At 39.6% G+C, this 12,846-nt stretch overlaps 1 protein-coding gene across 2 annotated transcripts in view; it reads left to right on the top strand.

Moving 5' to 3' along the window:
- The window catches only part of LOC146601946 (neural-cadherin-like), a 41,293-nt gene extending 28,785 nt beyond the window's left edge, over window positions 1–12,508 (top strand). Inside the window, exons 20-32 of one of the 2 annotated variants that reach the window (XM_085304854.1) lie at window positions 43–275; window positions 1,315–1,592; window positions 3,065–3,279; window positions 3,584–3,711; window positions 4,444–4,571; window positions 4,714–4,846; window positions 4,927–5,107; window positions 6,872–7,038; window positions 7,755–8,019; window positions 8,753–8,933; window positions 10,341–10,594; window positions 11,507–11,661; window positions 12,093–12,508. In XM_085304854.1, the coding sequence (XP_085160980.1) occupies window positions 43–275; window positions 1,315–1,592; window positions 3,065–3,279; window positions 3,584–3,711; window positions 4,444–4,571; window positions 4,714–4,846; window positions 4,927–5,107; window positions 6,872–7,038; window positions 7,755–8,019; window positions 8,753–8,933; window positions 10,341–10,594; window positions 11,507–11,661; window positions 12,093–12,494 (2,720 nt within the window). In that variant the 3' untranslated portion in view covers window positions 12,495–12,508. Of the gene's footprint in view, window positions 1–42; window positions 276–1,314; window positions 1,593–3,064; window positions 3,280–3,583; window positions 3,716–4,443; window positions 4,572–4,713; window positions 4,847–4,926; window positions 5,108–6,871; window positions 7,039–7,754; window positions 8,020–8,752; window positions 8,934–10,340; window positions 10,595–11,506; window positions 11,662–12,092 lie in introns of both variants that reach the window. The other variant, XM_085304932.1, reaches the window with a different exon arrangement.
- The last annotated feature ends 338 nt before the right edge of the window (window positions 12,509–12,846 follow it).

Genomic DNA, 12,846 nt, shown 5'->3' with positions numbered 1-12,846 from the left:
CCTTCAACTATGTGTTTGTCGGGATTTAAAATGCCATTACAGGTATCACTCCAGAGGAGTTCATATCCCAGTTCCCTGAAAAAGAGAGTAAATACCACCAGATGAAGAAGCTGCTTTCAGAAATCGTATCAGCCCAGATGGAAAATGTTCACATTTTCAGTGTATTAAAAAGCCCAAGTCAAGCTCAAGGGATTGATGTTTGGTTTGCAGTTTATGGTCCACCCTATTACAAGGCAGAAAAACTTAATGGCAATGTAGCAGTATCCAGAGCACGGGTAAGTGTGTTTAATGTAAGTGTTCATATGAAACCACACCATCTTGTTACTGTGTCTTTTCAAACAGTATCTATTGCCTAGTGACCATGCATGTTCCCTCCCTCCTGATTGAGGGAGTTSTATGTGAAAAAGAGGGCAAATTTATTCAGTAAAGTAAACCATTCTWTAAGCACTTTGATTAAAAGTTTCAAATATGGATGTTTTAAAACCAGCCTGTAAATGCATGTTGAGTCACCCAGACACTCTGAGCTAACCTTTAGGAATACATTTTTTTTTTTCTGTTGACTGTAAAAACCTGTTTAAAGGATGTGTTTGGCTGTTGCCTTTCTATGTGCTGTCTTAATGTTTCAATTTATATTCTTCTACACAAAARTATTCTGTAAGTGAAACTCATAAACCTGTGTTCTGTCAAAAGTTGCAGCTTTATAATTTAAGAAGGCAAAGTAGTAAAGTAACCATTCTGCAGTACAAAAACAGGTTGGAAATGTAAATTGAAAATTTAATAAAGTTCTTACCCCTTGTGCAAAAAAAAGTTCTGTTAATAGCTAAACTACTTGCTCTGTTTGAAATGTGTCCATGGGTACACATAGATTGAAATAGAGTAATGTTTAAAATCAGTCCTGCATTAATAACTAACTGTTGCCAGAAAAGAGATTTCTGCATTGGACAATGCCTTCCTTTCTTTCCCAATCTTTTAAATACAAAAGTCCAAATTAGAAACAGAATCCAGAATCTACATAGATAATCTCCCAAAGCTAAAAGTAATTGTAATTTGTTCACTCTATTTATGATTAATTTCTTAATATTTTTGTCTTTGAAATACACTATAATTGACTGAGACTGAGATTGTGGCATAACAGATACCAGCTGAACTGCCTTTGTTCACTGTCACTACTTAGCGTGAGGTAGATGTTGGAAAGAAGTACCACTGTACAGCAACCAATTTTGAGAATAAATTAAGATCATCGCTATCATTTGTAATTTGTGAGCTTCCTCTCTGTGGAAAAGTCAGATGAATACAAGTAATTGTTCTCCACAGTTGGAAAACATCTTGGATATAAATATCACCCAAATTGGCATTGATGAATGTGTGACTGCAAACTGCACTCAGAGCACCGGATGCATCAGCAAGTATGAGCAAAGTCATGTGCCCACAATAACCACTGCTGGAAGCTTTTCACTGGTGTCAGTGACAGTCATGAGTAGTGCCCTGTGCAGCTGTGCAGCTCGGGAGAGCCCTCATCTCTCTTGCTCTTCGTACCAGACAAACCCTTGTCTCAATGGCGGCTCGTGTGTAGATACTGATTTGGGCTACAGGTTGGTAAAGCTTTGTCTGGTGTGCAGGCAAAATGGTTCAAACACCATCTGTATGGAGGAGGATGGGAAGTGTGAGGAGATAACATTATGTATCTTCTCACTGTGGTAATCTGGGTTTTGTCATACTTCACATRGGTCTTGCAAACAAATCTCCATTTTCCACCAGCTACTTAAGTTCATCGTAGTCTCCAGGAGAGCCTTGGGAGGTTTGCAAGCTGCACTGGTTCCCTTAATATCGTCCTGCAAAATGTTCATGTTCTGCGCAGCCATTAATATTATTAAACATTATAACTATGTCACTTACTAACCATTTCCCCATATTCCTTGTCTCCTCCTTTTTCTCCAAAAAGGGCACCTCATGGACAAAAATAGTATGAAGATGAAACCATGATGGGATTGTAGTAGCTCAGCATGAGCCTGCCACCCTTTTAGAAAGCAAGCCCTAAGCATGTTTGCTTCAGAATAAACATCCCAATATAGGAAGGCAGAAACAACTAACCAGCAGCTCTTGAGAACCCTTGATGAGGGTGATAGGACTCAGACTGAAGCTGCAGAAGTCCTGGATATAGTAAAGGTCTAAATGAGTCCCCATTGCTGCTTAGATGTAACCAACTGGGGAAATTTTGCTGCCTGAAAATACTGTAACGCTTAACAGTGTTCTGCCACCTATCATCTACTCGACTTTTAAGACTTTTGCTCCATTTTTCATTACTTTTATGAGTAATCTTTTTTCCCCTGTTCTACTTCTCTTACTCTGCTCTCATTAGGTACTGGCAAACTATGGAAAATAGAAAAAGAAATAGATGTCCAGCTGTTCTTCCTCTCTGTTCCCTTTCCCATTTCTGTTGCTCCTTTGGTTTCCCTCTTAAAACTTTTGTTACTGTAATGCTGTGATTGCTCTTTGTCCATTCTTGAATCACTAAAGTGTTAATAAACAAAGAATGAACCCTGAACACCTATTTTTCCTAGTGTAAAGGAAATAAACCAGTAAGTAGCTTGCAATAAGAGACTATCAAGTTCTGTGACTGTCACAGCTTTTCTCACTTTTTCTAGCCTTTCTTTTGGTTTCTTTTGCCTTCTTGAATCCTTCCTTTGGTTTCCCTGTCAAGATTATAAAGTCTTTTTAACCAAGCTGGTAACTAGGCCTGGGGAAATGTTGGTTTCTTCTTTTGCTGAAGAGATCAGAGGTTTTCATGTGCTTTCTATATTACAAAGGCTCAATTATTTATTCACAGAATTATTCTCGCATAGACATAGCATGATTTAGAACTAAAGCTAAGCTGTGTTTGTACAAAGAAATCAATAGGGAACATTTTGTGACAGAGGTGCTTTGCTAGTGCTTGTATAACTCATACTAGAGCCTGGGCAATGTGGGCTTCTGTGGTTGGAGTGGGGAATTCTGCTGTGGGAAAAGCCTTCAGTAAGTTCTGTTTGGATGGTAGAATTCTTTTTTCTTTTTCTTTTTTTAACAGATGCAGATGTCCTGCAGATTTCCATGGACCAGATTGCCAGCAGACAAAACACAGCTTCAGAGGCCATGGTTACGCCTGGTTCCCTCCTCTTAAGCCTTGCTTTCAGAGCCGTATCTCCTTAGAATTTATCACTGAAGTGGCTAATGGCATTCTGTTGTACCAGGGACCAGTAGCACGAGGGCAGCCTGGACAAATCGAAGATTTCATTGCATTAGGTTAAGAACTTAAGAAATATTTTTTTGTGTGTTTGTGTGACTTGGGGTTCTAGTTACAGTTATAGGTTTTTTAAATAGTTTGAAAAGTTATTCTCAAAAGATAAGGAGAATACAGAATGATTTGCCAGGATTCCCAGGCTGTATCTTGTCACTGTACTAGAAGCTGCATTTTTTTAATTAATTTAATTAAATTTAATTAAATTCTAAAGAACTCCTCAAACTGAAATCTAACTGTGATGTTGAGTTCACCTGGGTTAATACGGAAATATGATTAATGCTTATCTGATAAGTCTTTTCTTTACAGAGCTCTTGGGTGGCGTCCCATCACTGACTGTGAGACACAGCTCTGGTGACCTTTTCTTGCAGCTGTCACGAAAAGTTAATGTTGCAGATCGTCGCTGGCATAATATAAAAATTATACATGATGGAAAGGCAAGTGTAAACAGGGACAATCCTGTGGGAGCACTATTTCATGTATCTAGTTATCCCTTCAGAATCCTTTCTCACTTCTTTAGAGCTCTTTCTTCAAACACTTCATCACTGCAGCCATGCAAATTAAAGTTTATCAGCTCAAATTTCCCATTAATCTTGAGGCAGTGAATCAGGACAAGGCCTTGAGTAGTCTGATCTAACTTTGAAGTGAGCTCTGCTTTTTTTGTTTAATGATCTTGTCTAGTGGTTAGATTACAGACTTGTGATAGCCCAGAGAGCTAAAGGCAAATTTGTTCCTAGACTGATGCAGGGAAATGTCCTTTGTTTCCATGAGCAGGAAACTCTGGCCCACCAAGGGAATTCAGACAATTAGACTTTTGTATAGGGGAATTTTTTGCTGATAGCATACTGGTCAAGGCATCTGCTAGGTTGCCCCTTCCTTTATTCCATAAGACAATTTGAAGGTACATCTGGGATGGGGAGCCTGCAGAAAACTCCAAGAAAATACTGTCTTCTCTTTACTGTGCCAGTGATTTGACCTCTGGTAGGTCCTTAGTTATATGCCATGTGCAATAACTTTCCAGATTAGTAAATGGTAGTGTTTTATTATTTTAATAAACTTCCCTAGCTTTTAATTTCTAGTTACTATCCTCCCTTCTGCTTACTGAAATAAAATATGTAATTAAAATGTATCACTGTCTCCTGATGCAATTCAATAATGCCTTTCTCCAGAAAGTGAAGCTGGTTCTTGACCACTGCATAAATGTCTCAGTTAGAGACACTAGCAGTATCACTAAGAAGGTCTCCCAAATGGATCTGGCTGCCTGTGAAGCTTCTGAAGAGACTATGGGAACTCAGAGGTAAAAACCATTAACAACACAAACTGGAAACATAAGCACTGAAAATAGCTAAGAAAAAAGGGGAAAGGAGATAGGGGGAAAAATCGGCCAAATTTTTGTATTTACATGCCACTAATTCTTTCTTTCTCTGTCTTCCCTTCAGCATGGGTGGGCTCTTCAGTGGTCACCAGCCCCTGCAACTGGGTGGAGTTAAGAAGACTTTTCCGTACCACAATTCACAGAAGCACTTCAGAGGTTTTGTTGGCTGCATACGCAATGTCATTGTTGATAGTAAGGTAGGGCTGCTAAGACCAATCTTGGGTTTACTGATGCTAACTGTAAACACCTGATGTGGTGCTTTTCTCGTCTGTCCTAGGTCTATGATTTAGAGCACCCTGCAGAATCTTTAAACAGTGCTCCTGGGTGTGGCCTGACAGATGAAATGTGTAAGAGTGCTGGGGTGGCCTCCTGTGGTGTCCATGGCAAGTGTGTTGGTGGTTGGGATTTCTTTCACTGTGACTGTTACCCAGGATATGCTGGACCAGCTTGTGACAAAGGTACTGTAAGTTCTTGGAGGAAATTAATGGTGAGATCTGTGGGAACAGGCATCAAAACATACTGCTGTAAACTTGCCAGGACTTTGAACTGAGTAGCTTAACAGTACCATGCTGCACTCTGGGTGTGATCTAGACCTTCATCGATATAAAGATTCTTCTAACTCTTGTTGAATAAAGATAATGTAACAAGTGAGGCTCTTGAGGAGGACTGCTTTACTTTATGGAGAGGAAGCAGGTGGTCAGATGGGTTCTTTTGTTTTTACTCATCTTATTTCTCAGTGATGAAAGATGAAACATTTTGTATTGGTATTCTGCCTCTGGACATATGTCAAACTTTGTTGTATGATCTGTATATGGTGTTTGTCATCCTGTGGTGATCATAAGAGAGACTAGATGCCGGCTTGGGACATGGCAGATCCTCGTAGGTTCTGTCTGTGAAACCTGGGGAGACATCCCTCAATTCCTCCAGGCACAGTTTTCCATCTGTAAAAGGAGGATGACTGCACTTCCTCTTGTCCCTGGAGTGAACTCAAGCTTGCTTGCAGGAAGGAGCAGACAACTGGGGACAGGACTCACTAGAGTATCCCAGGAAAATTCCTCTCTTCTCATTAGCTAGAGTCTGTAGACGCAGAGATACTGAACAAAAAAGAACAATGGGCAAAGATGAGGATAAGGAGATAAGTTAAAGGAGAATAAAATATGCTTTAAGAAAGAAGAGATAGGAAAAAGAAGGAAAGGGAAAGGGAGTGCAGAGATTAAATCTCTTGATCATTTGATATTTCAAGTCTTGGAAACAAGACTAAGAGTCCCAGCACCTGTTGGGTACTTAGGCTTCTGTGACATCAACCTCTGATTAGCTATTGCTAACCCAGTTTTCTTCCTGTCCAGTCTCTTCATGACTTGGAGTATATCTTTATTTGGTAAGAAGAAATTTGTTTTTCCAAATTGTGCCTGGAGCAAGCAGATCTAGGATTACTGTCAGAGAATGAGACTGAAATAAGTGTTTGCTGCAAAAGAGCACCCAAGTCTTTTTGATTTAGTGATATTTGGTTTACCAAAAAAATGTAGAGCATCTTCATCCAGTTCTCTGCTGGTCAGCTGTCAGGTGGAGTCCTTAGGATGATGGGGAAAGAGTGAATTTCAGTGTGTTTTCCTTAGTTAAGATAATAAGAAAACACTGACTTAATCTTTCTTTCTGTAACAATAATCATGTATTCTGACTTCTTGACTCTGTGCCTCCCGCAGGGCTTTCTTTTGTTCCAAATGAAATAGGAAGTAAGATGCATATTTTCTAGCAGTAAAGGTTATTAACCACAGGACTAAACTGCTGAAGGAAACATTAGATTCTAAATCTTTTTGTCTTAAGATAAAAGCTAAATACTTTACTGGAAGATATGTTCAAGATTTAAAATGTGTGTGTGTGTGTGTGTGTGTGTGTGTGTGTGTGTGTGTGTGTGTGTGTGTTATTGGGCTAGCATAGGAGTGAATGGGTGAATGTGCAGCCTGTGACAGGCAGAATATTAGAGATATTATCAAATCTCCATGTATGCCTAAATTCTGTATTCTTGGTTTGTTCTTTTTCTCTGAATTCCCTTGAGAAGAATTTCCTGTTGGAGGTAGTGGGTGTTTCCCATGACATTTCGTTATGTTAGAGTTTCTTAATAGCTAAGATTCTGACATTCAAAATTGTTTAGTTCTTAACCTGTGGAGATCTATGGGAAAGTAAGTACTGAGATTTCCTGTTTGTTTATGTGTTATGTTTAGCACTTCCAGAATGGGCTTTTGGAAGGGACAGCTGGATCCATTATGCACCGAGAAGCATTCTCAGTGCCCACAGCACGCACATTCAACTGATGGTGCGCACCCGAATCTTCCACAGCACCCTCCTCAGCTTGGTCTCTACAGATGGGAATGGATACATGCGACTGGAGGTGATCAGTCCAAAACCCATTCTGTTTACGTGCTCTTAATTTGTCACGGAGTAGTACAGAAAGAGAAAAAGATGCATTTTCTGAATAAAGACTACTATTCCTCAATGTAATAAAGACCAAAAATTTTCCACGTGAAAATAACAGCTCTCATTTGTGTTATCCTTCTCAGAAATAAAGCATAGCCAGAACTGTGTTTCTTGGCTACAAGAGAATGTCGTGATAGCTTCTTGTAGCACAAATTCTAGTTGCAAAAAGTGCAAGTGGGTGCATGTGATGCAGGTAGAGTGAGGAAGAGTGTATTGTCTTGCTTACCTTTCCCTTTGCTTCTGTCTCTGACTGTAAAACTTCTGCTTATGCTTTTTGTTTCTGTTGAAAAAAAATGTGTGGAATATATTAGCCAAGTAGAAGCTGATTATTTGAGCTATGACTGGAGGGTGAGCTAGAAAGACTTAGAGATAGAGATCAGTAGGGAGGAGACTGAAGAAAAATCTCATCTTAAAAAAGAGAAGAGGCCTATAGGGAAGAAAGCTGGTAATTCCTAGACCTGCAGTTTGTTCTTGTAACTTTTGTCTTGCAATAAAGCACCTTATTGCACCTTTAAAAACAAGAGTATCATTTGTATTTAAAACTGAGGTCTATTTATTGAGGCAGCCCRCTGTCATAACATTTGGATGCGTGTTTCTATTATAGTAAAGATCTTTATCATCTTCTTTTAGGTGGTTGGAGGTTCCTTCAGTGTAAACTTCAGCTTAGGGGACAAAAATTACTCTCTGAGGATGAGCACTTTACGTATAAACAATGGCCAGTGGGTTCTGCTGACCATGGAGCGCTACAACAACGAATTTACCCTGCGTGTTAATGATGGTGGAGGTGATCAAGAAGTGACCTCTGTCTTGGGTACAAACATATGGTTTGAAATGGATTGGGCAAGCATTGTGCTAGGAAACCGCCTTCCCAACCATTCAGAGAGTGATTTCCAAGGTAAGTGATGTGAGGAGTTTGCAGGAGGAGGGAGTTAAAACCTACAGAGTGGAATCTTCAGGGCTATAGAAGAGTCTAAAATCCAAGTAAAGGGAATTCAGAGCTCGTGTTCTGCTTTCCATTTGCCATTATATTTAGTCCTAGTGAAGATAAGAAATTTACTGTACAAAATAGCACTTCAGGTTTTTATTTCCTGTGCCAGAGGCCCCAAGTGAGAAAGTCATGCAGGGATCTTCATTCTCTTTTTGACTGGGAAAGGCTTAAGGAACAGACACCATGTTTTCTGGTAGAAAGGTAAAGATTTACAAGATGTTTCACAGCTCTCCCTCCATTTCATCCAGTAGGGGTGCTGGGACTTTGAGACTGTGGTTCAACAGAAGGCAGCTTTTCCACTGTGTTCCTTCTCATTCAGTCCTACTTTCATGATTATATTTTTAAATCTAGATTAATTTAATGAGGGCATTGTGGTTCATAGCATAGTTCTGCTAAATCGTTGCACTGGCACAACCAAGCTGTCCTGGTGAAGCGGTGTAGATCTGTTAATCAATCAGGGCACTCAGACACATGTCCTGTAGCTCTTCTAATGTGAAATTGGTAAGTGGTAAGAGGTCCTTTTAAGTTTTTCAGTAGCGCAGCATGCTTTAAGGTCTGCATATGTGTCGAGGGCAAGACTTAAGGTGGGGAAGTGGCTAACACAGTGTATTTCTCTGTGCACTCCCCTGCTTTGGTGCAGGTTGCATGCGTGATGTCCAGCTGAATGGTCAGCCGCTTCTCGTGGAAGGCAAAAGCACAGAGTTTGGCTTAATTCTGAGGCGACAAGGTGTCACGATGGGATGCCATTCCACTGCCTGCAGCAGCCAGCCCTGTTACAGCCCTTTCTTTTGTGTAGACCTGTGGAGAAAATATGAATGCCGGTACATTAAGCTTTTGTTTTACCTGGGGTGGTTGGGAAGCTCGCTCTTTCCACTTTTGGTCAGGTAAATTGCTGTTAGCAGTGAAACTCCTTGCTGCTGGTGATCAGAAGAGGCATCTCAAGGACAGATCCTGTGCCCCATCTCATCTCCTATCACAGCCAAACTTGCTATTTCCTCTAAGTCTGGTATGGAACCTGTTTACTTCACCATTTTTTCCATGATGAGAAGATCACAGACCAGTGAGGAAATTAAATGCTCTTTGAGTAAAAGGTGGATTGTGAAAGCCTTAAGCTCAGTTCCTGTATTTCTATATACACACACATATGTGTGTGCATATATATACACACATACACACTGTAAAGAAGCTGAAATTAATAATACTTTTTATAAAGAACTTTTCAAATTAGACTGTCCTAAAACTGGTTTCTAAAACTGGCTGCCTAAGATCAGAAACAGAGCCCCCCATCCTGATACCGTAGTCAGTAAGCTTATTGGAAAAGACCCAACCTTTGATGAAAATTACCAACATATTAAATGTGCAAATGAAAATATAGGCATTTTTGTTTGAAAAGCAATCATACAAGGCTGGGAAAAGGTGCTTACGCAGATGGAATTCCTCCAGGTCAGCCAGAATTAGATTAACCTGTGTCATGACTGGAGATAGGAATGTCATTTACTTTCAGCACTTCTGAGGGCTACTGAATTGTTAGTGAAAGAGGCTGTGAGGTGGAAGAGAGTCTTAAACATACTTCAGAATACTCCTCTGCAGTCTGCTTGTAAAAGAACAACTTGAAGAAACTCTTCAACTTTTTCACTAGTACCAATGTTTCTGCTCTTCAGAGAGCAGAAAGCAGGTCTTGTGCTCCTCAGAGTATTCCTGCACTGCCTCTCTAACTTTATATCAGAAGAAAACACTTTTTCTGGAGGTTAAAGTCCTGAAAGACAAGATAGGTCATTCTCAGCCAGGCAATGACTTCTTTTTCCCAAAAGTCCAAATGAACATTACCGAGCTTATACTAAGTGCTTACTAGCCCTTTTTCCTTTGGTCTCAGTTACCCATTTCCTGTTAGGCCTTTCAGACCCATCTGTACAAAAGGTTACTACTCAGAAGCTGAGAAGCAAAGAGAGCCCCCCCCTCTTTTTTTTAAGGAAGGAGTGAAACTTGTTTTCATGCATTACCTGGGCAGAGAAAGCAGAACGTATGTTTGCATTTTCCTAAGCCTACTTGCTCACAGAGTTACAGTGTGTTAGAGTAGCAATGTTTCTTACTATCATGTGGATTTGTGATTTGCTTGAAAAGACTTAAATTTTAAAGAAAGAAATTAAAGCAACAGACTTCATGCAAAGAAATGCATAGCTGCAGGTGCTTATCCTGTCTAAAAAGTATCTTGCCCTTTTTTTGTTCAGGTGTCCAGCTGGGAAAGTAGAAGTGACTGATAACCTTACAGGGCTCAGACACTGTACCTCATCACCTTGTGGACACTGGACCTGTAGGAATGGGGGTACCTGTGTGGCCCAGTCCCAAGACAAGACTATCTGCCAATGCCCCGATGGTTACAGAGGAAGATGGTGTGAAATAAGCCAGGTGAAGGCAGGAAGACCAGTTGGACTCAGCTCTGGCTCTATTCTGGCAATCAGCATGTGCCTCCTTGTCTTCCTAGGTAGGAAAGCAAGTTTGTTGGTTTGTTTTTTGGTTTGGGGTTTTTTTTTTCATCTTGCACCTTGACCTTGAGTCACATCAGTTTCAAGTTTCATCTTTTCTGGAAATCACCAGTTGGGGTTCATTTGAGTATGCTACTCAAATGTTACTTGCTTAAAGCTGGCTCAAGCAAAGTTAGAATTTCCCTCTTCCAGAATCACTTATTTTCACTCCTCCTTAAATAGAATCTTCCCATCTTTATGTACAAATCTGTGTGCATCTATTTTCATCTGAAACTTCCAGCTGCTTTGAACCCTCATATGTGTGTTACATAGCACCTACAACTGGTATGTGCTATTTGCATATTAGTAAGGCAGAGAGCTTTCTCTAGAGAGTTTATGGTCTATGGTTATGTGAATGAGGCAAGCCTCATTAAGAATGCAGAGCAAAAAGAAATGTTCAATATGTGTCAAGTTTTAGGTGCACTTTGGTTGAAATAATATACCTTAAAATTGCCCGTTTCCCATATTGATAATGAAAACCTGCATATACCTCTCAGAACAGTAAAGATTCCAATGATTATATTACACGTGTAACCTTCATTAAAACAGTGTTTTACTTACTTTGGGTATCTTATTTACTCAGGATTGGTGAAAGGCCAGAGATTGGCCAAAATGCCTTCTATTTAAATGGATTCCTTTAGGTAAGTAAAATACCCTTTTAATGAAGTTTATGATGTTATAGATAGATAGATGATTCTTTACCTGCCTGAAAATAACTTGTTTATACACTAATAATTATGCATTTCTTACCTGGGAATTTGCTTTTAAAATAAGACTAGATTTGATATCACAGGAGTCATTAACTATGTGTTTGTCATATGTCATACTTTGTCGTATGTCATATAACAAATATGTGTATTCATTTTTTCCAGCTCTTTTGGTCTCCTACACAGTGTGGAGTCAGTGGGGAAGTTCAGGGTTTCGGAAAGGAGGAATTTACCACATTCCTGAAGAGCATGAAAGCTGGGAGGATGTTAGAGAAAACGTCCTCAATTATAATGAGGAAGGAGGAGGAGAACGTGACCAGGTATGATGCAGCTTCAGTTCAGTCTTTGCAAACCAAATGTCTCCCTACCTTTCCTTTCCTAGACTTTTATTCATTTTTTTTTAATATTATTATTTCCTTCGCCCATTTTTTAACCTAAAAACTCTTGAGTGGAGGATTTTATTACAATCTGATCTGTATTTTTCACACTGGTCAAATGTGGCCACCTTTTAGGAGGCCACCCTGGGGACAGCATAGCACTTTGTACACAACGTTCTTGGTTTAGCTGAAGACTCTCAGCATTTAAAGGGATATGGTATGATCTGAACTTGGCCCCCTGAACTAGCCCCACTCTTGTCCTCAGTTAGTAGAAGACTGACAGAATCTGGTTTGTGGTTGCATTGGGTTTTGAAGTATTTTGGGGGAATGTTTTCTTTCATGTTTTTTCTGATCTTTACTTTCTTTTTTTCCAGAATGCATATGATATAGATGAACTGAAGAAACCTCTCCAAAACGTTCCCCACTTCTCCTTGAGGGCAGCTGCTCTGCACTCCAAGACACCCAGCGGCCCAAAGAGAGAATCACTCCAAAAACGTGCACATCAAAAACATTCAACAACAGCTGTTACTAGTGTTCCCAATTTCAAAGAATATGTGTCTCAAATTGTCTGGGATGCAGACAATGATCTACAGAGTCTTCCAGCTGACACTATTCATTATTACTGCTTAGAAGGGCAGTGCTCTCTAGCAGGGAGCCTTAGTTCCTTAGACTCTATTAGTGATGATGATGATCTAAATTATGATTGCCTCCAAGAGTGGGGGCCAAAGTTTGCCAAGCTTAAAGAACTCTATGAGCTCTCAAAAGAACATTTGTGACTGGAGCTAAAGGAACTCAAAATATTGCCATGACTTATGGACACTTCTTTTTTTATATTTAAGCCAAATCAATTAAGTTATTTATGCAAACTTTTAGTAAAATTAATACGAAATATTCATTTTTCCCAGAAGTGACAATCTGAACAGTCTTTTTATATGCACTGTATAAACAGTTATTCAAAGATACAAGTGCGAAGGCTTTTAATGCATGAGTTTTCTTGAAAACTTTGAAATGTAGGATTTGTATCAAATAGTATAATAATATCCTTTTCTTTTTGTGGAGACCACAGAGAATTATTATAACTCTCCCGGATGCAAGAACTTCAATTATTTTCTCCTTAGTATAAATGTG

This window comes from Rhea americana, unplaced genomic scaffold (genome assembly GCF_003343005.1).
Source record: "Rhea americana isolate MKP2758 unplaced genomic scaffold, rheAme1 scaffold_0, whole genome shotgun sequence".
NCBI classification, from domain to species: Eukaryota; Metazoa; Chordata; class Aves; order Rheiformes; family Rheidae; genus Rhea; species Rhea americana.
The sequence above is the reverse complement of the archived record's forward strand: the minus strand, read 5'-3'. Positions and strand labels throughout refer to the sequence as shown.